This window comes from Pan paniscus, chromosome 18 (genome assembly GCF_029289425.2).
Source record: "Pan paniscus chromosome 18, NHGRI_mPanPan1-v2.0_pri, whole genome shotgun sequence".
NCBI lineage: Eukaryota > Metazoa > Chordata > Mammalia > Primates > Hominidae > Pan > Pan paniscus.
The window spans coordinates 98,461,753-98,489,075 of NC_073267.2; the positions used below are offsets into that span (position 1 = coordinate 98,461,753).

The window sequence follows — 27,323 nt, forward strand, 5'->3', positions numbered from 1 at the left end:
GAAGGCCCCACAGAGGGAAACATCAGCGTCCCCCTTCCCACAGGTGCAGCCTTGGGGGTGGGGATTGGGGGAGGGCGGCCGTCTCCATCCTTTCCGTGTCCTCCGTTCCTCATTGCCGGCAGCTTGGCTCTGGGGGTTAAACTTACGTGCCCCTGAGTGGGGAAACCCACGGCCCACAGCCTGCTAGACCCGCCCTCCTGAACTGCAGCAGGCGACCCAGGTCCTTGCCCCCTTCCCTGGACATCTAGGACATCAGGATGATGACTTGTGCTGGGCCCGGCAGCCTGGCCCCTCCCATCTGCCTCCATCCGACACCCAAGAGTGGTTTGCCAGTGGGTAGCCCACCCCAGGAATTGCCGGTCAGGGCAAAAACGGTTACAGTTCCGTTTATGTTGACATTTTCATCCTTCCTACGCGTATGTCTTCCTGCCTTTCTGGTTTTACAGTGACTGTAACCATAGTGCCTGGAGATGTGCACACAGGTATCCAACAAGGTAGACATCTCTGTCACCACTGACTGTTGTTTGTTTTGAGATGGAGTCTCACTCCAACCTCCGCCTCCCAGGTTCAAGCAATTCTCCTGCCTCAGCCTCCCAAGTAGCTGGGATTACATGTGTGCACCACCATGCCCAGCTAATTTTTGTATTTTTACTAGAGACTGGGTTTCGCCATGTTGGCTAGGCTGGTCTTGAACTCCTGATCTCAAGTGATCCGCCTGCCTCGGCCTCCCAAAGTGCTGGGATTACAGGCGGGAGCCACTGCTCATTTTTTACTGATAGGGCTTTATGACCCAAACCTTGGAAACCCTCACTCCGAATTAGGACACAGTCCTTGAGAGCTAGAGCAGGAGGGGCTCAGCCCTTGCTACCTGCACAATGCCCGCCTGTGGTCAGGTGCATGCTGGGGGTTCAGCAGGGCTTGTTGAACTGGATGGAAGACAAGTAGGAGCTTGCAGACAGCGTGGCCTTTCTAGAGGCCCTGCCCCATGCTCTGGGGGCACGTAGACCCTGTCTGTCTCGAGTGGAGACACTCAGGTGAAGACCCAGGCCCTCAAAGGAGAGTCTGGCAGCTGGGCCTTGCTTGTCCTTGGACTCAGAGAGATGGCCCCTCTTGTAGGAGCAAAGGCAGTTCATCGAGGCAGACATCCTGACTCGGGACAATCCCATGCGGCCCAAGGTCATGGGCCCATGGAAACTTGAACCCAGTGCTTGAAATCTCAACATCCAGCCAGACCGGGCGCCACTGTGTGCTTGGTCCCCCTCCGTGAAGGGGAACTCACTACTGTTTATGGCTGTTCACACCACCGTCTGAGGGCCGGATTGTCAGAGGCAGGGTGGTTTTTTGTTTTTTTGTGTTTTTTTTTGTTTTGTTTTTAAGACGGAGTCTCGCTCTGTCACCCAGACTGGAGTGCAGTGGCATGATCTTTGCTCACCGTAACCTCCACCTCCTGGGTTCAAGTGATTCTCCTGCCTCAGCCTCCCAAGTAGCTGGGATTACAGGCATGTGCCACCATGCCTGGCTAATTTTTGTATTTTTAGTAGAGACAAGATTTCACCATGTTGGCCAGGCTGGTCTCCAACTCCTGACTTCAGGTGATCCACCTGCCTTGGCCTCCCGAAGTGCTGGGATTACAGGCGTGAGCCACTGCACCTGGCCAGGAAGGGTGGTTCTTAAGCTGGGGTTCAGTGGACACATCCTGTGTGACATGGGGGTTCTGAGAGGCAGACAGGGTTGTTTTCAGAGCCCCCAGCGAAAGTGGCTTTCAGTGCCAGTGCCAGGTGGCTGGCAGCCCTGTGCTCTTGGGAGATGAAGGGGATGGACATGGTATTTGCCGTGTGCCTTTCCCGAGATGTGTCTTTTGCCTGGCAGATGGCCTAATGCCTAGTTGTCTGACCTGCAACCATGAGTCCCTCCAGGAAATTTGCTCACACTGGCAGATGCCCCATGGCTCCTGTCTGATTCACGTCCAGGTTATGCCTGCCTGACCATCGCTCTGGTGTTGGGAGCCTGCCCTGTGTCCCCCACGTCCCCGAGAAAACCCAGCCTGGGCAGCCCCTGGTTCTTCCTTGTGGAAGGTGCAAATTCAGTCCCCACCGCAGTAGGAAACATGTTCAAAGACTTACTACTCACAGGTCCTGGGCAGGGAGGGCACCAGGAGTGGGAAGGGCCATCCTCCGTCCCCAGATCCCACAGGGCAGAAGTGAAGAGTCAGGCAGAGAGAAGAGAGTGTGTGGCAACGGGCCGTACGCACAGGGAATGGGGAGTGGTCACTGCAGGTTCACAAGCAAATGCCTGAATGGTCTGATTAAAGGAAGTGCAGGGAGTGCGGAGAGCCCAGGCTCCTGGGTGGGAGATACGCCCCTAAGTGCTCATCTCTGGCCCCTGACATGGGCGGTAGAGCGTGGTGTCCTCCTGGTGCCCAGGCTGCAGGCTTGGCTGTGCTGCCCGTTAGAACAGTCCCTACCCACACCACCGGTAAGACACATGAAACTGCACAATGCCTCAGCACAGGCAAGGGAGAGTGACCGGTGCTGAGGGGAGCCCTTGGGCCTGCGGCAGATGAGGTGAGACTTGAGCCATCAAGCAGCGAGGCAGCGTGCGTGTGAGTCTGCAGGCCACAGGCGTGTTTGTGCGTGTGTCCATGGGCGTATGCGTGTGGGAAGTCGCAGTAGCTGCTCTTAGGTGACACGGAGGCTGGGCATCAGCGGGTAAGTCCCGGGCGCCAGGAGAGGGATCTGTGGGGTCCCCAGCATCGTCCTGCCGAGTCGGATACCTGAGCTCGGTTCCAGCAACACCATCCGCTCTCTGCCAGGGTCCTTTGAGATTCCCACCTGCCGCGTGAGGGAGCTGACACCTTACTCGCGGCAGGCTGTAGGGAGGCTGTGGGGCCACGCTCTGCAGCTGAGGGAAGGAGGAACTCAGGCCCGCTGAGTGTTCTTTTGTCCGGCCACAAAGGGAGCAATGCCTGCCGGACGAGGGGCTGGGGCCGCATCACGCCTGGGACCGGGATGAGCACTGTCCAGGGCTCCTGCGAACAGGGGCGGGCCTGGGACAGGGGGACCTGGGGTGGGAGACATAGGAGAGGGGACCCCTGGGGGAGAGGGACTTGGCATCCCTTCCGGATGCAGGCCAGCAGCGGGTTACACAGGCCCTTCGTGAAGGTGCTTTCTCTGTGGCCTGCGCCCTGGGTCACCCCATCAGCAGGGTCCTTGGAGCCCCAGTGCCTGCAGAAATGCCAGGGACAGCATTGACAGCGTGCTGACGGACGGCACCGTGGATTGAACTGTGTCCCCCTAAAAGATGCTGGGATTCCCCCAACCTCTGGGCATGGGGCCTTATTGAAAATCTAGTCTTCACAGGTCCCATCAAGTCAAGGTCAGGCCATTAGGTGGGCCCTAATCCAAGGACTGGTGCTCTGATAAAAAGAGGAAGCTTGGATTCAGAGCGCAGGGGGAGGGTGACGTGCAGGTGCAGAGGAGTTGTGTGTTGACCACAGGAGCCAGCCAAGAAGCACCAGGCCGCTGCGGCCGCCCCCGGCCCCCACCCCCGCCCCATGGCACAGCCCGCCCACACCTGGGTACTGGACTTCCTCCTGAGCTGGCGACACTTAGACTCCTGTTGTGTTCGGCACCCCAGGGTGTGGCCCCTTGATACAGCGGCCCAGGAGACCCAGCGTCCAGACCGGGATGAGGCCACAGGCCCTGGCTTGCCCCTGATTCGAGGGACTCGTGGAAACAGGCCACTGCTGTCCATGCAGAACACACCCCAGTCCCCACAAACCCACAGCAGGTGCCCTGAGGGTTCCGAGAAAAGCACCGCGTGGGTGCCACTCCCGTTTCCTGGGGCTGGCGCCACAGCCGCTCCTCTCCAGAGACTCTGGGAAGCTCACATGGCAGACTCTGCAGGGGTTGCACCGGCCCCGGGTTCAGCATGCCATCCACCACTGGAAGAGCCCAAACCGCGGCCAAGACCAGGACTGCACGTCAGAGGGTCCGGGTGGGCTTCCAGCCAGGCTTCTACCCGCCGAGGCCCTGGCTCTGAGTGGGTGCCATGTGGAGTCTCCCCTTGCCCTGCAAAAATGTATCTCCAGCCAGCCACAGTGGCTTACGCCTGTAATCCCAGCACTTTGGGAGGCCAAACTGGGCGGATTGCTTGAGGTCAGGAGTTCAAAACCAGCCTGGCCAACGTAGTGGAACCCTGCCCCTACTAAAGATACAAAAATTAGCCAGGTGTGATGGCGCGTGCCTGTAATCCCAGCTACTCGAGCGGCTGAGGCAGGAGAATTGCTTGAACCTGGGAGACTCCTTCTCAAAAGTATCTCTACTTGTGCCCGAGAGCCCACTGATAATTAGAGATGCATTCCTTAGGCTATTTTTGTCAAAATACCAAAGTGCCTTTGACATTGTGATGCCTTGCTGAGTGAATTTAGGCCTCTTTTTCCTAGAGTGAGTTTAGAGAGCGGAGAACCCTGGGGATGTGGTTATAGAAGGAAGAGCGGCGGAGGCAGCAACACCGGAGACGGCTTTTTCAGGCCATCCCTCGATGGGGCCGGGTCCTCCCAGGTGTTTCGGATCGGAGGAGGCTGACTGTAGCTGAGGGCACCCTCCCTTCCCACCTTCCTCCTCCCTGCATCACATCCTGGGCAGAGTTAGGGGTCCCCCATGGAGGCCTCTGGGGTTTTCCAGATGGGCTGCCAAGTAGGTGCCCCGGCTGGACCACAGGGTGGAATGTCAGCCGGGTTTGCCTCTTGTTAGCAGGAGATTTGGGGCAGGTTTTCTGAATATCTCTTTTCATCTATGAAACAGGAAAAGTGGCTTCTGCTTCCTTCCCTAGGGCCTCAGGAGCCTAAACCCAGGTGGCCCCAAATTAGAGGAATCCTCAGGCACCACCCAGATGCACCCAGAGGATCCTGGGAGGGTCAGGCTGCTGCGGCAGGTGTGCTGGGCCCTGGGGTAGAGGAGTTGCAGCTGGGAGGCCCCTTATTGGAGGCAGCCCCCACCCCCGGCCACCGCGCACACCTGCAGTTCTGGAAAAGCCTGGGCTGAGTCTTGCGAACCACACCCTGCTGCCGCCGCCTTGGAGTACCCAAAGTGCTGGTCGTGGCTCCTGAGATCCAGGTATAAGAATTATCAGCAGTTTCTTGGGGGCCCAGCCTGGGGCCAGGGGCTCTCCATTCCCACCTGACCCCTTTCTAATGGAGAAGTTCCCTGGTCCCTGAGACCTGGACGCGCTTTCTGGGGAGCAGGGTTCATGCTTCCCATGCAGTTGCATAACGTGAAAACAAGGGCATGCTGCCGCAAGTCTGCGACGGGCCTGGACTCCGCAGGGCAGGAGCCCCAGCTCCTCCAGGGCGAGCCACATCTGGCTTTGTGCCTCGCTGTCAGGCCCTGGTGTACTCCAGGGTGGGAGGGAGACCCAGGCTTCCAGGACTCTGCCTGAGCGCGGTGGGTCCACATCCGAGACGCCGCGGCCCCGGTGGTCAGAGCGGGCGGCCCTCTGGCTCCGGCGCTGTGCACGCCCCCACACCCCGACGTGAGGGGCTTCGGCCCACTTCCCTCGTGTGGCCGTAGGAGGGGTCCCGGCCTCCCCACTGTCACTGGGACAGCCCCCACGGGTATCGGGGGTGGAGATATTTGGCTCTACCTAGGGCTTTGTTAACAAGAAAAATGGAGCAGGGGTCTTGCTCCATGCCTGAGGTCTCGTCCCACCATGGCAGGATCTGCTGAGCTCTGACGGACCCGAGTTCCCCACTTTGCTGGGGTTCGTTCTGGAGTCCTCCCCTGGGCAGACTCTCCCAGACACCAGGTCACCCGAGAGGCGGCCGGGCCCATGAGGAAAGCTGAGGCCGCACCTTCACCCAGACGCTGGCCTGTGGCTCTCAGCTCTCCTGTGGCCTCCATGAGGGGACCTGGTGGGAACAGACCTGCTCCCTCCAGAATTGTGTGCAGGGACACAGAGAGTCCTGAGGAGGGGGTTCTGGGCTTCCTCTGACAGCCCTCCTGGGCGCGGCAGCAGCGGGAGGCCTGGGTTCAACCAGGAGGGGACAGGGTTTTGCTTCCTCCACATTCGCAGGTGGCGCGGGGCTTGGGAGCAGGTGCTCGGCATTAGGAGGTGGCGCGGGGCTTGGGAGCGGGTCCTTGGCAGAGCTGAGAGTTCGGAGGTGGCCCAGGGTTTGGGAGCGGGGCAGGCCAAATGTGATGGGGACAGCTCCTTGTCCGGGCTCTGCTCTCTGTCCCCTCAGTCTGGGCACTGCTGGCTTGTAGGAGGCTTGTGGCTGAGGTTCAGTCAGGGAGGGAGGGCAGTCGCGTCGCCTGAGGCCAGCGGGACAAGCACACAGGGACAGGCTTCTGCCCCTTTCAGAGGCCGCAGCATGTTAAAACCGTTCCTATCCATAGCATGAGCGTTGGTGGGCCCCCGGGGAGTCTTTCTCCTTCCCGCCCCGGGCCCAGTGCCTGCCCTGGCCTTGCCGAGTCCCCAGCGCAGTGGTCACAGTGCGGTGCCAAGAGGGGGCCTCAGAGCTGAGGGTGACACAGAGCAGGGGGCCTCAGACCAGCCTAAGTCGGGATTCGTCCCCTGAGGCACCTGCCACGGAACTGGGGGCCTGGGGCAGAGCAGAGCAAGGGGAGGCAGTTCCCAGCCCCAGCCAGTCCATGCCTCCCAAAACATGCCGCCTCCTCTCCCTTCCCCGGGGCAGTGAGGCGCCGCTCAGTCACTGGAAGGTGCTTTGCCCTCCCCAGGTGAGGCGTAGAGACTTAGGCGTCACCTCCCCGAGGGCTGCTGTTGAGGCCACGGCCTGCCCAGACAGGGCCCGGAGCTGTCTTCAGCCTTCCTGGGCACCCAGGGTCGTGCCCTTGTGACGGCTCCATGTCACCCTCAGGTCGGATGTGGAGGCGGCTTGGATGTGGAGAGCTGCCCCCGTCGCTGCTCCTGCTGGGAGGTGGGTGGCAGGTAGGCTGCCCAAGGGGTGAGACAGGCTTGGCCAGTGGCCAGGTGGCGCACACACGGCCGGGACTGTCGGCCTCACTGGGCACCAGTCAGAGGCCCACATGGCTCCAGGGGACACTGTGTCTTGAGCCTCCTTCTGGAAGGCCACAGGGAAGGGCAGGCTGGCAGGTGTCTCTGATGTTCCCTGGAGTTTGGTGCTGCCTGGTGAGGGCCTCCCAGACACAGGACCATGTCATCAGGGGTCAAAGAGTAGTGGGAAGGGGAGGTGGGGACTCCAGTGGCCCTTAGCGAGGGCAACTGGAAATCAGCCCTGCTCCCTTGGGAGTGTCTCCCTTCAAGTGACAACTGGCGGAGGCTCCTGTGTGTCCGGCCCAAGCTGTGGCCTTCGGGGTCAGGACAGCCACCTCCCCTGCGAGTAAGGAATCCAGAACAGAGGCTGGAAACACTCCTTAACTGAGAGCAGGAGGGAGGAGGCAGGAGGCAGTGACTGAGCTATAATGACCAGCTGCCCTGGGGTTGGCTGGCGAGCAGGTGATTCTTGTTGGCCTGAGGCCCTTGGACACTGGAGAACAGGACATCCCATGGCCCTGGTGGTGGCCCCTCAGAGAGCTACAGGCAGTTGGTGTAACACTCAGTATGCTCAGAAACCAATCCAGGAGGTGCTGAGGTGGCGCACACCTGTAGTCCCAGTGACACGGGAGGTCAAGGCGAGTGGACCACTTGAGCCCAGGAGATCGAGGCTGTGGTGAGCTGATTGCACCACTGCACTCCAGCCTGGGCAGCAGAGTGAGACCCCACCTCTAAGAAAAAGCAAGCAGCCTAGGAGTCCGAACCCCAGCAGCCCTGTGGGTGTGGGAACAGGGTGCTCCTCTCAGAGGCAGGAGGGCCCAGTGCCAATGTGTAGGTGGCTCTGTGGGACCCTCCATGGCTGAGTGAGGCTCAGGCCCAGGCTATACCCCCAGCGTGAGCTGCCTGGGGAGGACACAGCCGACCTCCAACAGACAGCAGCTGGCGACTCCACACCGTGGAGCACAAAAGCCAGTCGAGGCTGCTAGAGATGCTCTGAGACATTTTATTTAAACTTTTTTTTTTTTAAAAAAGACAGCAATAATTAATGCCAAGAACAGAAAAGAATGTTGACGTGTTGCCCGGCCCGCCAAGTGGTCCCCTGCCCAGGCCCCCAAGCTCTGCCACCACTGGGGTGCCGTCCCCTCCCGCAGCGGGGCACAGTCAGCTTTGAAGGTGACAGCGGGCCAAGGCCAGGACTCTGGGTGGAGGAGGCCCCTTCCGCCTCTGCTGGGAGCAGCCACAGCCTGTGGCTGGGGTGCTGGGATTTCTTCCTGGTCATCAAAGAGAAACGTACAAACCTCAAGGACCCAGACACACAGTGGGTGGCCCAGGGCAGACCCCACAGCAGACCCCACGGCTCGCCTGAGCTCTGGCAGCTGCCCCACTGCTCCTTCCCTCCTTGCCCCAATCCCCCAATGCTTGTTTTGATTGTTTTCTTAAAAAATATAATTTTGTAAATGTTCCATAAAAATACTATTATTCCTAGTCAAACACAGATATTGCAATATGAAGAGTAACTGCTCTGTCTTTGCTCTATAAAACGTGAAAAGATTATCACACTGGATAATATAGAAAAGATGCCAGGGTTCCTAAGTATCACAAAAGCCAGTACCAAATGCGCAAGGTGGAAGCGGGGCTGGGCAGGGCGGCAGCCTGGGTTCCTCCCGGCTCGACTGCGGAGCGCGACCCGCGCGTCGGTCCCTTCTTCCCACGAGGGGGTATCATGGCTTTGAAGAGACGGCGGCGGCTCCAGGTCCCAGCGTCCAGCCCTGCCCAAGTAGGCCGCCTGCTCGGCCAGAAGCACCGAAGAACCCAGCGACGCCGGTGGGACCAGGCGGCCCTGCTCTGGCGGCCTCGGCGGCTGGCCCGTATTCAGGCCCGGAGGCTCGGCCCCGGCTCCCCTCCTGCGCGGGTGCAGGCTCCTCCTGGTCCGGTGAGGTGCGCTCCCGAGCAGGTGCCAGGTGCGACACAGGAGCGGGGACATCCCTGACCCCAGACGCAGGCGGGTGGCTGCGCTTCCCTTCAGTTCTCAGAGAGAGACAGGGCCAGAGCAGCCTGGAAGGCGGCCTCCTCGTCAATACTGTAGTCCTGGAGACAGGAAGGAGAGAGGCACCGGGCTCGAGGGAGACAGGAAGGAGAGGTCCCCTCTGCCCATCACCCACACAGGCGTGTCAACCCTTCCTGCCTCCCTCCAGCAGGACACAGGAAGGACCCAGCTCCACTGTCCCCACAGGCTCGGGGCCTGCACGGTCCTCTGGGGGGTGAGAAGGTGAAGGTGCGTCCGTCACCCGCTGGGTACGGGGGCACTCGGAATGGATGGCTGCTGGTTCAGCTCGGACTCTAAGCCCGGGGTTTCCGAGGTGAGCAGGCCGGCCAGGGCTCCCTGACCTCTAACAATTTCCATCCTGAGGCAGGCGGAGCATGGGTCCCGGACGACTGGCAGAGGGAGTGACAGCCATCGCCAGGACTGTTAGCCAGGGCCAGGAATGAACAGGGCGGCGCAGGGAGGGGCCGCACCAGGAGTGAGGAGTTTGTGCGAGGGTCTGCAGGCCTGGGGGCCAGGTGTGTGCCTGACCCGCGGCGGGTGGGAAAAGGAGACGGGGCTGGAGTGTTCGATGTTGATGAAAGTCCTTCCCGCGCTCTCCAGAAAGCTTCCAGAAGGAAGCCTGGCTCACCCTCGAGGGGTTCTGTGGGGTGGGCAGGCAGGGACCTGCCCTGTGTGGTCCATGTCCCCAAGAGGCCTGGGCACCCTCTAGTGGCCACTCAAACTCAGCTGCCATCACTCCCCACCTGCAGGCAGCCCCCACAGAACCTGGGGGCATGTGGCCACCTGAAACGAGGCTTCTGTTTCTGGCTTCCTCTGAACCCTGCGAACCCTGAGGCTGGCGAGGGGCCTGAGGCTGGCGAGGGGCCCGAGCAGGAGGAGGGTGGATGAGGAGGGTGTGGGGGAGGATGGTGCTGGCAGGATGCCTACCACAAAGGTGTCGTAGGAGAACTTGTGTCGGTGAAGCAGGTGCTGCAGGAAGTTGGCGCTCTTGTAGCTGGGGTCCCCCCAGGGCATTGCCGAGCAGATGGGGCACACCTGGAACAGGCACTGGGGTCAAGCCGAGCTGGACCGCGGAGAGGCGGGGTAGCCGCAGTAGGACTGGGGGCCCTCCACTGAGCCCCATCAGTGCTGCCTCAGCCTGGGAAGGCACCCCAGACCTGCAGGCGCGTGCCCCGGTGACAAGCGAGTTATTCAGTGCGCGTCACCCTGAAGGACTCATGGACACTCCCCGGTTTCCGCCAGGTGCTGCTCGGGCAGCCAAGTTCCTACCCTGGGTCCCAGGAGGCCTTTGTGGCCTGGGCACCCCCGGACTCGCCGGGAGCAGGCTCCTGGGCCTTGTACTGTCCCCCACAGGCCTCCCCTGGCACAGGCGTCGCTTGGGGCAGGCACTGCTCACCACGCGGTTGGGGTCGCTGCGGTGGCTTTCCACACAGTGCTTCACCAGCTCCTGCTGGTCCAGGTTGCGGGCACCACAGTACGGGCAGGCGAAGGTGGACCTGTTGGGGATGTTGCTGGCGGGGCGGGGGTAGAGTGAGTGGCACGGCTAGGTGTCTAGGGGCTCTGCCTCCCCGCTTCTCTCAAGCACAGGTGTGGCCCCAGGCCTGCCCTCTGTAGGCTGCAAGAGTGTGGCAGTGGCTGGGTGCCCCCTGTGCCTCTGCACGCCATGGCCTCCTGAGGACACACCCAGGACCCTCGTCCACCCCACACAACTAGGCCAGCCAAACGGCAGAGACTCTGCTGGCGCTGCCCTGGCAGGAGCCGTCTCTCGGCCCATCCACCTGCTGGGAGGCGATGTGTGGGCCCGGCCTGCGCCCTCCTCCTGCTCCCCACACCTGAGCTGTCCCTACCCCAGGGGGCCTGGTGGGTATGCCAGGGAGGGCAGCACAGGAGCCTTCCTGCAGGGTGGCAAGGAAGGTCCACTTCCCCAGAGTGGACCCGGCCCCGGGTGACTCCCCCAGCCTCTCTGGGATGGGGCACTGCGCTTGCTCCCAGAACGAGGAAACCGCGGAGGACGGTTCCTCTCCCTTGCCCGGCAGGGTGCCTACCTGGGGATAGGCTGTGATGTGGGCACCACGGGGACGAACTTGGGGCAGTTGGCCATCTGCTCCTGGACCTTCAGGCAGGACGAAATGTGCACTCTCATCTTTGCCAGGGTCACCTAGGAGACAGGGCAGGGAGGGCAGGGGTCACCTCGGAGACAGGGCAGGGAGGGCAAGGCGGTCGGGTCACCTAGGAGACAGGGCAGGGAAGGCAAGGCGGTCCTGAGAATCTGGAAGGGCCGTCCTGGGGAGGCCGAGACCTCAGGTGTCCAGGACCAGAGAACTGTAAGCAAGCATCTGTGTTGCCAGCAGCAGGGGAACCCGGTCCCTTCTGCTGCTAAAACAATCTCAGGCACCGAGCAGCCACTACTCCATGGCCAAAAGCAAGTCACTGCAGGACAATCTGGCCGAGGGCAGAAACCTGGCTGGAGAAGGGTAGCGGGAAACAGGTAAGGAGATCTCTGGCGCCTGCAGGAGTTCAAATACTTGCTCCAGAAAAAGGAAGAGGCCAAGTGGAGGCCACTCAGAAATGCCCCAGGCTGGGGACAGGCGCTCCGTGTGACTGAGGGGCAAGCTGGGGATGCTTCCGTGGAGGCAGGGCGCCATCCTCCACCCACAGCACACCCACTGTCCAGGGCAACAGGCTGCAAGACCGCAGGTGTCTGAGGCCCCCCTGGACTCAAGCTTGGCAGCCAGCTCTGCCTAAGGGCTGCTGGACTCCGAGGGATGCACCACATTCCAGCTCTGCCTAAGGGCTGCTGGACTCCGAGGGATGCACCACATTCCAGCAAGGTGCCGGGAGACACAGCCGCATCTGAAGACCCAGATGAGAGAACTGAGCTGCTGTGGGATAGGGGAGGCCGCTCTGCATGTGACCCATTCTGATCCTTTCTGGCTGCCCAGGAGAGAAGAACTCTGAGCAGGGGAGAGATGGGAGGTGCCCAAGCACCCAAGGCCACAGCCTGCTCAGCCGCACCACTCTGGAGTCCAGGGCAGCCCCTGGACATCTGGACCTTTGACCTCGAGGACAAACCACCTAGGGGCCACGTACTAGTGTGAGCGCTTCACAGAACTTATTAACCTGAGATGTGGCAACGTCGGGAAATGCAAATGCAAAATCAACTCTAGCTGCTCAGTCCTCCGGAAGCCACTGAAAGAACGGGGCGCTGGCTGGGGCCTCTCCACCCTGAGGCGGATGTGCCAGGGAGGGCCATGGGGCACGTGCCAGGCACCAGGACAGGATGGACATGGGCGCCAATGAGGCCCATGACAAGCTGCAGGCCCTTAGGCTGCTCTGATGTGGGTGTGGCAGTGCCCATCAACCCGGCTCTGGCCCTCCTGGCAGCTGGAGGGTGCTCGGCCCTGAGATGTCCTTGACTGTGCCCGTGGCCCTTGTGACCTTGGAGCCCCCAGCGCTGTCCCCGGTATCAGCTGGCAGGGGAAGGCTGCATTGGGAAGTTTTCAGCTCAGCCCCCTGGTCCCTACACTGGCCACAACCCACGTGGGTTCCCCTGGCCCGGGCTAGGCGGCTCTGACAGTGCTACCCCCACCGGGCTGGCCCCCCCTGTCAGCCGTCACCACAGGAAGTGAGAGATGAAGACGGGAGGGGAGGGAGGCGCCGGGGCTGGCTTCCTGGGGCAGGAGCAGAGACCGCGATTACTCAACAGGAAAGAGAGACGGCCCCGGCCCCCGCCCTCTGCAGAACCCGTGGGCTGAGGCTGCCCATCAAGTGACCCCGGCTCCAGGGCGGCCCAAGCGGGCGGGTACCTTTTTGTTGCAGCCTCGACAGGGCGCTTTGTAGGACGAGAGCTGCTTCTCCACGTGGGTGGCCTTGTCCACCTTCTTGGGGTCGAAGGGCAGGCGGCAGAGTGGGCACAGCGGGGATGGCACCTGCAGGCAGGGCTGGAGGCACTCCCCGCAGAACCTGCAGGGCACAGGGGCCTGAGTGCCAGCCCGCCGCTCGGGTCTCCCGAACCGCAGGCCTTGCTCGGGGGGCCCTTCTTAGGACCCAGCATTTGTGGGGTCCACAGGGGCAGCTCCCCCTACCGCTGTCGCCGTCTCTGGAGATGGTCACTCCTATGTCCGGGGCCCACCAGCTGGATGGGCCCCATCTGGCTAAAGTTCCCTCCTGACAGGAGGCCCCTGTGGTTTCTGGCTAGCGGCAGAGCCGTCGCTATGGCTGTCCCCACGAGTGGGCCACAGGAGCTCCCATAGGCAGGAGGCCCCAGCTCGGCCTACCAGGTTCACGTTCACGTGGCGACAACACCTGGGTGGGCTGTGGGGCGCAGGGACAGCCCGGGGACTCTGGAAACTCTCCCGGCTCCACACTCTGGGGGATAAAACCTCAAACAATCGCGGGAAAGGAAACGGCCAGGCCCCAGGGGCTCCAGACGCACTGGACAGGGAAGGGCCAAAGCCAGCTAAGTGGCAGCACATCCTGAGGCTGGGTGGCAGTCACCAGGCTTGGGACAGCTTCGCAGGCAGGAGGGGGTCCTGCTCCATCTGGGCGGAGGCTCGGGTCCTGGGCACCGATGGGCCCTGGCTCTTGGCACTGCCCATGGGGACACCACATCGTAAGGACAGACTGAGCGTCCCACAGCCCCGTGCGTACTCCGGGCTCCAGCAGCAGGGGCTTCCTTGGGCTCGCACACCCTCCTGCTGCTATCTACAACCGCCTCCCGCTCTGCAGACGCACACACCCCTTGGAGGGGTGCACCACCAGCCAGTGAGAGCACCAGGCGCGAGAGCCCCCAGTGCAAACACAGAGAAGGAGCTTAATACTGGGGCAGCCACATCTGGCCTCGTGAGGAGCACTGTGGGGACAGCTGAGCTGCGGCGAGGAGCTGGAACGGAGGCAGAGCCCCCCAGTCCCAGGAAGGCTACAGCACCCGGGGCTGTAGCTTCCCTTCTCCCTGGCAGGGCCGCAGGGCTGGTACAGGAGCCCCACTGGACAGAGGGGCTGTGGGCAGGCCCTGGGTTCACAAACGACTCAGCTGAATTCAGGGCCAGAGTCCTCTTTGCTGTCAAGAGATTTCCACATCCCTCAAGAAAAGGCCCTTTTTGCAAGGAGGAAGGCTGAGGGCCTCAGGCAAAGGTGGCCAAGCAGGCATCTTAAGTCCCTCCTGCTGTCCCCCAGGCCCTCTTTGCCACCACTGGATTCCCACAGAGCCACCACCTGGCTGGTGGCTCCCACATGAAACTTTGTGTGAGAGAAAGTGGGACTCAGCTTGAGACCCGTCAGAAAGTGAACAAGCCTTTTCCTGCAGAGTAAAGAGGTCACTCACTTTACCCACCTCACCCGAGTTCTCACCAGGCGCCCCAGCAGATATTTCCGGGGTCATCCCTGGCACTGACCCCTGGATTTGAGCCGGGGGGGCCGCCTACTTCACCCGTTCACGGGAGGAAGGTGCTGGCAAGATGGTCCACCTGGGGAGGCCTCAGGGGACCCCCATACTCAGGCACTCATGGCAGGAGAAGCGGAAGCAGCTCAGGTGCCCGTCGGTAAACGGATGAAGAGACAGTGTGGCGTGCACACCCATGGAAAGGGCGTTCGGCCGGGAAGAGGCGTGCAGCCCCACCACGCACCGGAAGGCCTGGAAAACAGTGCAGAGTAGACAGCAAGCACGGCCCACCCGTGTCGTGGGGGTCCACTCACACTCAACGTCCAGCAGAGAGAAACCCAGTGACCAGAAAGCAGACGAGTGGGTGCCAGGCGAGGGGGAGAGTCCTGGGTTTCTTTCTGGAGTGGGAAGAATCTTCTAGAATTGCATCGATTGTTGCATAATTGCAAACACACTGGAAACGACTGGATGGTGCACCTCCTGAGTGAACCCTGAGCTGCCAGAGACCAGGCCGGGGCTCGGCTGCACAGCACGGCCACGGGCTGAGGGGAAGGAAAAGGGTCCCAGGCAGAGCTTGGGAAGAGAGGAAAGGTGCCCAGAAGGTTGGCTGGGAGGAAGACAGCCTCGTCCTCCCCGGAAGGACTCAGGAAAGACACAAGAGGGAACCCAGCCCAACCGGCAGGGCAGCTGGGCCCGAGGAGCAGGAGGCAGAACGAGGCACCCACAGGGTGGGTGCTCTATTGGCCTAGTTTCCAGTGACTGCCAGCCTGGTGTTCAGAGAGCCAGCAGCAGGGAGTAGTGCCCGCTTCCCCCACAGGAAGTTCCTGTCTGCGCCCACCCAGGGGCTGGTGCTGAGCAGCTTCTCAGCTGAAGGAAGTGGCTGAGGGCGATGGGTGTGGGGGCGTCGACAGCCTTACAAAGGGAGGGGCGATCGCACACTGGCCCTCCCAGCAGGCACCCGGGACTGCCAATGTGTCTCCCACACTGGCCGCTGCACAAGCTGAGAAGCTGGGACGGCCCGTGCTTCAGGGATCTGCCTGGCTGGCACGCCAGCACCCTCAGCAAGCCCCACAGCTGTCCTGCACGAGTGGAGGCTGCTCACACAGCCCTTCCAGGCAGGTTCGTGATCACGCGTGTCCTGGCCCACAGGCTTCTGGTTACAGAGGTGGCTCACTGCTCGGACTGTCCCCTGGCTGAGAACAGCTCCTGCTGGGCCCCCAGGGGGCCTCCTGCGCGAGGGCTAGAGCAGGGTGCATGCCCCCACACTGGGATACTCTTGCCATGAGAGATCTACCCTGTAGGAGGAAGCTGCTCTGGTTGGGGAGCTTGCGGAGGGGACAGAACCAGACCAGCAACAAACTTCCGAAGGGAACCTGAAGAGCCTTTAAACTTTCTGTGGTCATTTGCATGCATGCCTTAGCAACACCAACAAGAAACAAAGTTAGAAGCAGAGAGAGAACAGCCAGAAAACAAAAGCCAGCAGGAAAAGTCGGGGAGAAAAATCTTTGAAAGGCAAAGGCTGTGTGAAAAGCTCTTGCAGCACCCGCAGTGAGACTAGGATGGTCGTCATTCTACCAAGAAAAGCATGGCGGAGGGGAGTTTCTAGGAAAGATGCTCCACAGTTCCATGTGGTTCTGCATTCTGTGTTGTGGAAACTACATTTTAGGAAAAGACATATTTAAAAAGAAGGGCAAAGACCAATTTGTGCAGGTTAGGAAAGTGGAGATGCTGTGGCCGACCGCACGGTGAAGGTGTTGGCACCCAAAGCCTACGGGAGGCTTTTCTAAAACAAGGCCTAAATCAAGCCTCACAGTGCTCAGTAACAGATGAGAAGGTGCGGAACACACCTTCAAACACCCGCTACCTGCTCACAAGAAGGAAGTCCTGCCAGGCGCAGTGGCTCACGCCTGTCATCCCATCACTTTGGGAGGCTGAGACGGGCAGGTCACCGGAGGTCAGGAGTTCGAGACCAGCCTGGCCAACATGGTGAAACCCCTTGTCTACTAAAAATACAGCAATTAGCTGGGTGTGGTGGCGGGTGCCTGTAATCCCAGCTACTCCGGAGGCTGAGGCAGGAGGATCACTTGAACCCAGGAGATGGAGGTTGCGGTGAGCCGAGATGGCGCCACTGCACTCCAAGCTGGGTGACAAGAGCAAGACTCTGTCTCAAAAAATTCCCGTTCAGAGGCTGCCCCCCCAAAATGTCACGGCTAAGTGAGATGGAGGAGCAGGGGCAGAGCCTGTAGCAGCCTCACAAGAGAAGTAGGTAGAGCTGTCCCAGCGTGGGCAGGCGCCTGTGCTGCCTGACACAGGTAATGAAGGCAGCTCTGCATCCTGACACTGGCCCTGCCACCTCCGTGGGTGACCAGCACACATCCACCTAGCAGTCCCAGCTCCCTCTGTACCAGGAGACCCTGAAGTCAGCTGACTTTGCTTGCAAAATGTTCTAGAGCCTCCTACCAGTCTGGGTGCACCCCCCTCCACTCCACCATCTCAGCAGCTTGGATGTCTGCGGGGAAGCCCTCCTGCTCTCTCTCCCCCCTGCCACTGCTGATTTTGCTCAAGAGCTGTATTATTCAGCACTTAGGAGAGAGCAGACACTGATCTCGGCTTCCTCCCAACGGGGCTGGCAGCTCCAGAATACTTGAGCACAGCTCCCCGCCAGGAGAGCCACGTCCTCGAGTTTCTGTTCCTGAAACACCCTGGAGGAGCCGGCTGTGAGCCCTGGTGCAGCTGGAAACCCCAGCAAGGTGGTCAGTGTCTGCTCCTCTGTGGACCAGCCTGCCTGGCTACTCAGTGACCGGTGTCATCCAAGTTCTCCTTCAAACAAAACATAAAAACATCAGACTCCAAACAAGCCCCTCTAAACTTTAGGGAACTCCTTTCCTCTGTAGTCAAAACAGGCAGACAGCGGGTCCGAACAAGAGTTGATAGGAAAAACTACAAGTTATTTATTTACAACTGCCCATTCCAGCCACACAAGCCCAAATCCACCACCACTGGCGGAGCGGTGGCACCTGCTGCCCTCTGAGTACCCGAGCGCCCGCCGCAGCCGCCGGGGACCCCGAGCTTGGGCAGGGCCGCAGGTCGCCCCGTGAACCGAAGCAGCAGTCGGACCAGGCGCCTGCGGCTGGCGCGAAGGAGGCTGGGCGGAGGCTGAACGCGCCCAGAGGGCAGAGGCGGCGCGGCACAGGGAAACCCGGACCCCACGCGCCCCGAGGCCCCGGCGCCCCGAGTCCCCGCGCGCCCAGTCCGGGGCTGCACCGGGGCGGCCGCCGGCCTCGCGACCCCTCCCGCGGCGGGGCACGGCCCCCTCCCCGCGGCCCCTGGGCGGGCGCGCTCACGTGTGGCCGCAGCTGCCGATGGCCACGGGCCGGTGATAGACCTCCAGGCAGATGGGGCAGGTGTACTGCGCCTCCAGGCCGCTGTCGCCGCCCGCCGGCCCGGCCGGCGGCTGCCGCTGCTGAGCCGAGGCCACCAGGCTGCGGAACATAGCCATCCCGGGGCCAGGCCCGCGCCGCCCGCCGCCCGCCGTCCGCCGTCCTGGCCCGGCCCGGCCCGCTAGTCACAGCCGCTACTGCGCCGCGCTGACGTCATCGTAGGGCGCCGCCCCCAGCCGGGCTTCGCGGCCGTCACGGCGCCACTCCGACGTCATCGGGGCGCGCCCTCGCGCTGTCGCCGCCACAGTCTGCGACGGGACCCGGCGTGCCCATGTGTCAGGTGGGCGAGGACTACGGGGAGCCGGCGCCTGGGGAGCCGCCCCCGGCGCCGCGGCCCAGGTAAGAGCTGGCGGCCGGACCCGCCAGGCCGCCCCTCGCCTTCCCGCCGCACTCCTGCCCCGAAGGGTCCCGGCCGGGCTTGCTCCGGGAAGCCCCGCGTGGAGAGCGGGACCTCGCTCCCTAGCACTCGGGGAATGCCTGTCAAGCGGTGACGGCCACCTAGAAGGGGACTTACTCCACTGGTTCGCACCTCTCATCCTAGCAGCCACTGGGGACGGCTCTGCCGCTGACAGTGCTGTCCTTATTCGGAGAGAACTGGTTCCGTGAAGCTGTCTCTCCTCCCCGGGTCAGCCTTGGGAGACTGAAAAGCGGCCTTTATGTGCCCCCTGAGCCGGCTTTTCTAGGCTAAACATCCCCCCAGAGCCTTTGTTTTTCTGGAAGTTTGGACAAAACACAAGCCTGGGTTTTTGTGTGTACGGAGGTGCCTTCCTCTGACCCAACTCGGGGTGAGAAACAGGAGCTGTCTCCCCAAAGCCCACTAGGGGTGGGGAAGATGTGATCTGTGTTTCTCTCTTCTCCCCCCTCCCATCTCCAAAGCCGTGAGCAGAAGTGTGTGAAGTGCAAGGAAGCGCAGCCCGTTGTGGTGATGCGAGCCGGAGATGCCTTCTGCAGGTGAGGCCTGGAGGTGGCTGAGACCCTGGCAAACATGGCCTCGCTAGCAGACAGGATAGCCCCAACTTGTGATGCTTTATTAATTCTTTTTAAAAACATATACTTACTTTATTCCTGCTTCTGATGTGGTCCCTCGTGCCCCTGGTGTTGAAGTGGAGGCGAAAGCATTGGTTTCCTGCTTGGGAAAGTTTCCCGTGAGCTAGCCACAGATCCGCTGATGAGGTTTCTGATGGAACTTATGGGGACAGTTGGAAGTGGGGCCGTGGTGTCTAGATTGGGATAAGCTGTAGGAGGACCAGGCGTTTGGGGGCAGCTGGAATACATCTAGGGGCGGATCAGAGCATCTTGGGAACTTGGCAGATGGTCTGGGTGAAAGTTTTTAATCTCGTGTGAGATGCTTGTTTCGTCTGTGGCGGGATAGAGGCTTGGAAGACCTCCAGCTTTCCCCCAGGCGCTTGTCATGTCTTTCTTGGTTTGTAGCCATTGCATTGGTCAGTTGTTTCCACTAGACTCATAGCTCCCTGAAGGGAGGACCAGGCCTCTCTCCTTTTAGCCCTCTTAATTCCCAGTGGTGGTGCGTGGTTTTGTTGTTGTTGTTGTTTGTTTTTTTGAGATGGAGTCTCGCTCTGTCACCCAGGCTGGAGTGCAACAGCTGGAGTGCATGATCCCAGCTCACTGCAACCTTTACCTCCTGGGTTCAAGTGATTCTCCTGCCTCAGCCTCCTGAGTAGCTGGGATTACAGGTGCCTGCCATCATGCCCGGCCAATTGTTTTTGTATTTTTAGTAGAGACAGGGTTTCACCATGTTGGCCAGGCTGGTTTCGAACTCCTGACCTCAAGTGATCCACCTGCCTCGGCCTCCCAAAGTGCTGGGATTACAGGCATGAGCCACCACACCTGGCCAAGGTAGGTACTTCTTTAACCACCCAGGAGCATCTGAAATTGCCAAGCACACCAGGCTGCCGGCAGAATTCACTGAGGAGAGGCTGCTGTGGCTGTATGCTAGGCCCCTGTGGCCAGAAGGGCTTTTGCTGTGCTTGCTGGTCCCAAGGAACAGTGGGGAGCCGGCTCTCCAGGGGAAGGCCTTAGGAATCTACATCGAGCTGGGATCCCCAGGGATCATTCAGATCAGCACGTGGGAGAAACCTTGGCCTTCCCTGACCCACAGGGGACAGCGTGGTTTCAGGAGCCCAGACGCAGCATGTACACGTGGACCCACCACGCTTGAATCCCAGCTGGTGGTGTAGGGCGCACAGGCTCTCCTGGTCCACAGTGTGGAGGTGAAGCCCAGCACCTGTGTCTCCTTGTATGAGACTCCCCACGCCCAAAGCTGGGTCCTGGGGGTCACTTCTCATGTCCCAGCCTTGATACTTGCCAGTTACCTGCAGTCCCTCACCTGGCATCTTGCTGTTAAACACAGACTTGCTTTATTGTCTGTAAAGGAACCACAGGGGGGTCATTCGGCCTCTTGTACGTGGTATCCATTCAACGTAGGGAGGGACTGCTGTGCACATCAAGTGTGTCTGACAGGAAGGAAGAGACTTGGAGCCCCAGGTGCAGGGTGACTCTTGCAGTGGCATTGTCCGCTCTGTACCGGGTGCCGTTCTTCACCCTGCCTGCCAGGATTGCAGGAGAGCTTTAAAATGCAGACTCCTAGGCCTCACCCCTAGACAATTTGACTTAATTGGTTTGTGCAATTCTAACATACAGCCCAGGCCAAGAACCCCTGACGTAGTGAGCCAGAGTCAGATAGCTGGAAAGTTTATTATGAACAAAGATTACAGCTGGGCGCAGTGGCTCACACCTGGAATCTCAGCACTCTGGGAGGCCCAGGCAGGAGGGTCACTTAAGGCCAGGAGTTTGAGACCAGTCTGGGCAACAAAGCGAGACCTTGTCTCTACAAAAAATACAACAATTAGCCAGGCATGGCGGCATATACCTGTGACCTGTAGTCCTATCTACCTGGGTGGCCGAGGCAGAAGGATCACATGAATCCAGGAGTTTGAGGCTGCAGTGAGCTATAACTGTGGCACTGCACTCCAACCTGGGTGACACATCGAGACCCTGTCTCTTAAAAATGCAGTTCTCAGGCCTGGAAGTTCTGATTCTGTGGGGTTAGGGGAGGAGCCCAGGCCACTCTGTGAGTGAGCCTCTTAGCCATTCCTGGCCCAGTTGAGCCCAGCACACTAAAGATGCCAGCTCTGGGGCCCCAGGATACTGAGCCCTCGCTGTGGCCCACCCCATTTCCGCACTTCACCCCAAAGAGGTGGTGTCTCTGCATGGTGGGTCCTCGCTGTGGCCCGCTCCATTTCCACGTTTCACCTCCAAGAGGTGGTGTCTGTATGTGGTGGGTCTTTTTTTATGGGGTCTGGGTTGGCCTTGCCCTGTACGTGCCTAAGTCTGTCCACTCCACCAGCTGGGCCCTTCTGAGCACCTGTGGGGAGGGGTGCCGGGGCTCTGCCCTCGTTTGCTGGATGCAGCCTCCGTGGCTGTGCAGTTTGTACCTGGTCGTGGGAGGGGCCAGTGAGCCTCGTCTTCACCCTGAGGAAGCCACTGCCAGAGGGGCCAACCCCGCCCCTTTCACCAGTCTCTGGACAGAGGCTGGATGTGAAGATGCTGCTTTTAAAGATGGAGATTGGTAAAGGACGTCGTCACCTGGCAGCGCCTCAGGACGCTGCCCACCGTGCGGGTAGCAAGCGGTTCCCTCATCTCAGGTCTGTGTTGCAGGGACTGTTTCAAGGCCTTCTACGTCCACAAGTTCAGAGCCATGCTGGGCAAGAACCGGCTCATCTTTCCAGGCGAGAAGGTAGCGTCTGGGTCCTGGGGGTCTGACTGAGCAGCCTGGCCCCTCGAGGTCCCCGCTTGTCCCTCCCACAGGCAGCCTGGCCTGCTGCAGCCCGCCAGCTCCTCCTTGGCCTTTGAGGGCAGACTCGATGTTCTGGATGTCCACGAGGTGGGGTGTCTGCCTGTGTTGGAGGTGCGGTGCCCTGAGTGATGTTTTTTCTCCCCCAGGTGCTCTTGGCGTGGTCTGGGGGGCCTTCGTCCAGCTCCATGGTCTGGCAGGTTCTTGAGGTGCGTGTTCACCACCCCCTGGGCCCGGGCTGCTGGGCTGAGCTTCGGGCTGGGGGCCTCCCTTCTCAGCCTGCTGAGGGGCTCTTGGTTGGGGCTAGAGAGCAGTCCACCCTGCGGCCTGGACACTTGGAGAGTTCTCAGATGTGTTCACAACAGGTGCACCAATCAGGAGCTGAGTCCACAGCGCGTGTGTGCGGCCCACTCTCAGATGTGTTTACAGCAGGTGCACCAATCAGAAGCTGAGTCCACAGCGCGTGTGTGCGGCCCACTCTCAGATGTGTTTACAGCAGGTGCACCAATCAGAAGCTGGGTCCACAGCGCGTGTGTGCGGCCCACTCTCAGATGTGTTTACAGCAGGTGCACAAATCAGAAGCTGGGTCCACAGTGCGTGTGTGCGGCCCACTCTCAGATGTGTTTACAGCAGGTGCACCAATCAGAAGCTGGGTCCACAGTGCATGTGTGCGGCCCACTCTCAGATGTGTTTACAGCAGGTGCACCAATCAGAAGCTGGGTCCAGAGTGCGTGTGTGCGGCCCACTTGACTTCCGTCCATTTGCTCAACCTGCGTAGAAACACAGTCAGTGGAAAGCTGCATCTTGGCTCAGCCATGTGTGACCCGAGGGAAGATTGGGAAAGGGGAGGGGGTTTGCCAGGAGAAGCAAAGGGAGCAGCGTTTGAGGTGGAGGAGGCGGCCCGCGCAGGGAGGTGGAGGCGGGCTTAGGCTGCACACAGGGCTCGGCTGGGGGTGGTGGGGCTGTGCCCGTGGCGTGTCAGGGGTCAGCTCAGGAAGTCTGAGGCAGGTCTGGCTTCTCAGGAGGGCACAGGAGCGGGATATGCTTGGTTTCTCTGCACTCTCATGAGAGGTGCAGACCGGAGGAGGCTGTTTCTGTGGGCTGGGTGGTTGAGAGGAGAGGGGTCGGCTTTGCCGGGTTGAGGAGTGGGGTGTTGGTCTCAGGATGGGCGCACGGCACGGCACTGCTGAAATTAGTTTTCTGTTTTCTGAGGTCCCCTGAACCTGCCAGGAGGGTGTTGTGAGGGAACTGGCCCAGCCCTCTGTGTAACGCTGGTGCTGCCCTTCCTGTGCCCAGCGGCGCCCCTGCCTCTTGCAGGCTGTTGGTTTCTGCTTGTGAGAGCAAGTGCTTCCTTAGTGGTCAGAAGCGTGTGGGATGTTGGCACAGTGGCCCCGTAACCCAGCCCCCTCTCCTGGGGCGTTGTTGGGACATCCAGGACCAGCTGGTGAGGGGCATGTTTTACCAGGGGGATGAAGACCCCCAGGCTACCCTTTAAAATAAGTCGGGCGTGCGGCCTCGCCTACTGGACTTGCCCGGCACCTGAGTCTGAATGGCTTTGTCCGATAAACGCAATGGCAGGGGAAGACCACTTCACCTTCCAAGACGGCATTAAATCCAGATGAAGAATGTTCTGAGCTGGAAAAGTGTCCTGTGGCTTATGGCTGGGGGCTGAGTCCCTGCTGCTTCTCCCTCTAGGGCCTGAGCCAAGATTCTGCCAAAAGACTGCGCTTTGTGGCAGGGGTCATCTTTGTTGACGGTATGTGGGGCCATTGCTCCTCCTAATCCCTGGCCACTTGGGGTAAGCCCTGTGGATCCTCCCTCGGGTGTGGACCCTCCCTCTGGTGCGGGTCCTCCCTCTGGTGCGGGTCCTCCCTCTGGTAGGATGTGTTGAGCTGCTGGTGCTGCCCCTGCGCTGAGGGCCTGGTGGGGACATCTCCCTGAAGGAGGCAGCAGATGTATCCATCGTTAGGTGGCATCACTGTTCCTGGAATCTAAGAAAATCCTTAGAAAGTCGGGGGTGGGAGCAGGAGTGGCGGCTGCCCAGCCCCCATCACGGGGTCTGGGGACAAAGAAGGGCAAGTTAAGTGCTGATGGTGAGGGGGGCCCAGGGGCCGACTCCCCGACCCTTGCTCCTGCAGAACGAACTCCTGGGGTGTTGACTGTAGCGCTGAGGTCAGCCACAAGAGAGAAACCCCTGCCCAAAGGAAAATGGCCGACACCCCACAGCTCCGCCAGGAAGCACCGCCCTGCGGAGCGAGGCCTCGAAGGGTTTTCCCAGGTGGAGGTGGCCCTGCAGCCTGCCCTGCCTGGCTCCTCTCTGAGCCTTGACTCTTTCTGCCTGGGTTTTTCAGAGGGAGCAGCCTGTGGCCAGAGCCTAGAGGAGAGATCAAAGACCCTGGCCGAAGTGAAGCCCATTCTGCAAGCAACTGGGTTCCCATGGCATGTGGTGGCCTTAGAGGAGGTGGGAGGGCTGTCCCTGGAAAGGGGTCCCGGAGGTGACCCCTGGGGGGCACCTGCCCGTGTCCCAGCCTCACTGGCCTCTCCCTCGTCCCAGAAGGCGGGGCTGTCGGTGGGGGGTGGGAGGCACCTGCCCGTGTCCCAGCCTCACTGCCGTCTCCCGCATCCCGGAAGGTGGGGCTGTCTGTGGGGGGCACCTGCCCGTGTCCCGGGCCTCACTGGCGTCTCCCTCATCCTGGAAGGTGTTCAGCCTGCCACCGTCGGTGCTTTGGTGCTCTGCCCAGGAGCCGGTGGGATCCGAGGGGGCCTACAAGGCGGCCGTGGACAGCTTCCTCCAGCAGCAGCATGTGCTGGGGGCCGGGAGTGGTCCTGGCCCGACTCAAGGGGAGGAACAGCCACCCCAGCCCCCGCTGGACCCCCAGAACCTGGCAAGACCGCCTGCCCCTGCCCAGACTGAGGCTCTTTCCCAACTGTTCTGCTCAGTGAGGACACTGACTGCCAAGGAGGAGCTTCTGCAGACCCTGCGGTGAGGCCCTGAGAGCCCCCCTTCCCCGGGCCCTGACCCCCACTCATACCCCTGAGAGCCCCCCTTCCCCGGGTCCTGCACCCCCCGGCCCCTGAGATGCTCTGTGTTTTAGGACCCACCTGATCCTGCACATGGCCCGAGCCCACGGCTACTCCAAGGTCATGACTGGGGACAGCTGCACACGCTTGGCTATCAAGCTCATGACCAACCTGGCGCTGGGTCGAGGGGCCTTCCTGGCCTGGGATACGGTAGGCAGGGGCCTGGGTGTTCAGGAGGCCCATCCCCACCTTCACCCCTTCGGCCACCTTCACTGGAGAGTAGCCTCTCGCGTATCGGTCCTGCGGCCTCTCGGATGGTGGTGGGGTCTGTGACCTCCCCTACCTGGCAGGGGAGGAGGGGCAAGCACATTCGGGCCTTGACCTGGACCACACAGCCCCCGCCTCCCCCAGGGCTTCTCGGATGAGCGGCACGGGGACGTGGTGGTGGTGCGGCCCATGCGGGACCACACCCTGAAGGAGGTCGCTTTCTACAACCGCCTGTTCTCTGTTCCTTCTGTCTTCACACCAGCCGTCGACACCAAGGTGGGCCGTGTGGGCTGGGCAGCCTCTCTCACCATTGACACCGGGGTGGGCCATGTGGGCTGGGCAGCCTCTCACAGCCTCAGGTCACCAGCACACCTTCAGTGACTCCTGCTGTGGCCCCCAGCAGTGCTGCATCCTCTGAGCCCACCCTGTGCCGTGAGGGTGTGGGGGTGACAGGAGGACCCCACAGTGGGTGCACTGCTGAAGCCGGTTCTCTGGCTGCCTTGAGCAGTCGCAGCAAAGCCAGACCCATGTGGGCCAGCAGTGTGGAACCCACGGCACCTGCCCTGGGGACTCTGCCCCAGCCTGGGGCTGGCCTCTGGGCTTTCCCGTAGCCCCAAATCTGATTGTCCCTAGGCCCCTGAAAAGGCCAGCATCCACCGGCTGATGGAGGCTTTCATCCTCAGGCTGCAGACCCAGTTCCCCTCCACTGTCAGCACTGTGTACAGGTGTGTGTGGGTGTGTGCGGGGGGTGCGCGGGTGTGTGCTGTGTGCGGGTGGTGAGCTCACCACTCGTGCTCAGGCCAGGGCTTAGGGTGGAGCCCCAGCCCATGTGATTGACCTGCTCCTCCCACAATCCGGCCACAGGACAAGTGAGAAGCTGGTGAAAGGCCCCCGGGACGGCCCTGCTGCCGGCGACTCCGGCCCCCGCTGCCTCCTCTGCATGTGTGCCCTGGACGTCGACGCCGCTGGTCTGTGTTTCATGCTCTTGGGGTGATGGGGGGAGGGAGCCAGGGAGTGGGTGTGGGGGCTCAGCAGCCCCAGGCTCCCTCAGCCCCTCTCTGCTTGCAGACAGTGCCACGGCTTTTGGGGCTCAGACCTCCTCGCATCTCTCCCAGATGCAGTCACCCATCCCCCTGACTGAGACCCGGACACCCCCGGGGCCCTGCTGTTCTCCAGGGGTGGGCTGGGCCCAGCGCTGCGGCCAGGGGGCCTGCAGGAGGTGAGTCCCTGTCCCTGCCACCCATGGCCAGCTGCATGGGGCGGGAGGGGGACCTGTCCTTACCCCACACTGCACAGCATTGAGGTGCCAAGGTGGGCACACAGCCAGCTCTGCTCCCGCAGGGAGGACCCCCAAACCTGCATTGAGGAGCAGCTGTGCTACAGCTGCCGCGTGAACATGAAGGACTTGGTGAGTACGTGCCCACCTGTCCTGGGCCGGGCTTGGGGACGCGGGAAGGCCGTCACCTCGTGGGTGGCTTGAGGGGGTGCTGGCGGGTTTCTTGGCCCCTCGACACTGGCCTCTGTTGCAGCCCTCACTGGACCCCCTGCCGCCGTACATCCTGGCTGAGGCCCAGCTCCGCACACACAGGTACTGGGGCCCACACTGCCGTGGCGCGTGGGTAAGGGGCCTCGGGGCTGGTGCCCACTGCAGCTTTCTCTCTAGGGCCTGGGGCTTGCAGGAGATCCGGGACTGTCTGATTGAGGACAGTGACGACGAGGCGGGCCAGAGCTGAGCGTGAGGATGTGCTGGCCGGGACAGCAGGCAGTGGCCACCTGGTCCACCACACTGGAGCCGGAAGGCAAGGACGGGGGACTGGCCTCTGATTGTCCATTTGTATAAATAAAACATTTTTTAATTAAAAAACTCTACAGTACACGTGGGGGACGGCAGCGCCACGCAGGCCGTGGGGACGCAGTGTCCTTCTCTGACAGCAGCATCAGGGCTCAGGCAGGCCGGGAGGATGCATCACAGCTGGTGGCCTTGGACGGGGCAGTGGCTCCCCCGGCCTGAGGAGTGCCGCCCCTTGTGGCCACACTGCCCAGCAGGCCGGCTCCTTCCCTCTCGGGCGCCAGCAGCAGCTCCTACTCCTTCTCACGAGTCCACTTGATCATGGTCTCCGGTGAGCGGTAGAGGAAGATGAGCTTGGCGTACAACTCCTCCTCCAGCTCCAGCTCCCGAGTCTCCCGCACCAGGAAGATGTCCTGGCAGAGCTTGAGGATGCGGTCCACGCACGGCAGCTCCTCGAACATAATGGAGTGCGAGATCTCGCTGAAGAATCCGCGCACGAACTTGCCGATGACCAGCACGATGGACACGTACAGCCCCATGATGCTGCGGGG

General features: G+C 61.3%; 3 protein-coding genes across 6 annotated transcripts in view; 1 reads left to right on the forward strand and 2 right to left on the reverse strand.

Moving 5' to 3' along the window:
• Positions 1 to 8,003: 8,003 nt before the first annotated feature.
• On the reverse strand, positions 8,004 to 18,031 carry RNF166 (ring finger protein 166). The gene is made up of 6 exons (XM_034940910.4): positions 17,786 to 18,031; positions 12,868 to 13,024; positions 11,107 to 11,219; positions 10,458 to 10,572; positions 9,989 to 10,096; positions 8,004 to 9,102 (listed from the first exon to the last, which is right to left on the reverse strand). The coding sequence occupies exons 1-6, from the start codon at positions 17,938 to 17,940 to the stop codon at positions 9,037 to 9,039; spliced, it is 714 nt and encodes a 237-aa protein (XP_034796801.1). The 5' UTR covers positions 17,941 to 18,031; the 3' UTR covers positions 8,004 to 9,036.
• Positions 18,032 to 18,061: 30 nt separating this feature from the next.
• On the forward strand, positions 18,062 to 26,847 carry CTU2 (cytosolic thiouridylase subunit 2). 3 transcript variants are annotated; one of them, XM_034940909.3, is made up of 15 exons: positions 18,063 to 18,220; positions 18,758 to 18,832; positions 21,560 to 21,638; positions 21,845 to 21,904; positions 23,391 to 23,451; positions 24,047 to 24,156; positions 24,395 to 24,678; positions 24,791 to 24,926; positions 25,128 to 25,259; positions 25,617 to 25,708; positions 25,848 to 25,951; positions 26,052 to 26,202; positions 26,325 to 26,391; positions 26,513 to 26,571; positions 26,647 to 26,847. In XM_034940909.3, the coding sequence occupies exons 1-15, from the start codon at positions 18,153 to 18,155 to the stop codon at positions 26,714 to 26,716; spliced, it is 1,548 nt and encodes a 515-aa protein (XP_034796800.2). In that variant the 5' UTR covers positions 18,063 to 18,152; the 3' UTR covers positions 26,717 to 26,847. The 3 variants fall into 3 exon arrangements, 2 of the variants coding, with proteins under 2 accessions (XP_034796800.2, XP_063453894.1); XM_063597824.1 differs by lacking the exon at positions 18,758 to 18,832 and having other exon boundaries at positions 18,097 to 18,220; XR_004667001.3 differs by lacking the exons at positions 26,513 to 26,571; positions 26,647 to 26,847 and having other exon boundaries at positions 18,062 to 18,220; positions 26,099 to 26,202.
• Positions 26,808 to 27,323, reverse strand: part of PIEZO1 (piezo type mechanosensitive ion channel component 1 (Er blood group)) — a 69,765-nt gene continuing 69,249 nt past the window's right edge. For both annotated transcript variants that reach the window (XM_034940908.4, XM_055100529.2), the window contains one exon: positions 26,808 to 27,315. In XM_034940908.4, coding sequence (XP_034796799.3) covers positions 27,066 to 27,315 — 250 coding nt within the window. In that variant the 3' untranslated portion in view covers positions 26,808 to 27,065. The remainder of the gene's footprint in view (positions 27,316 to 27,323) is intronic.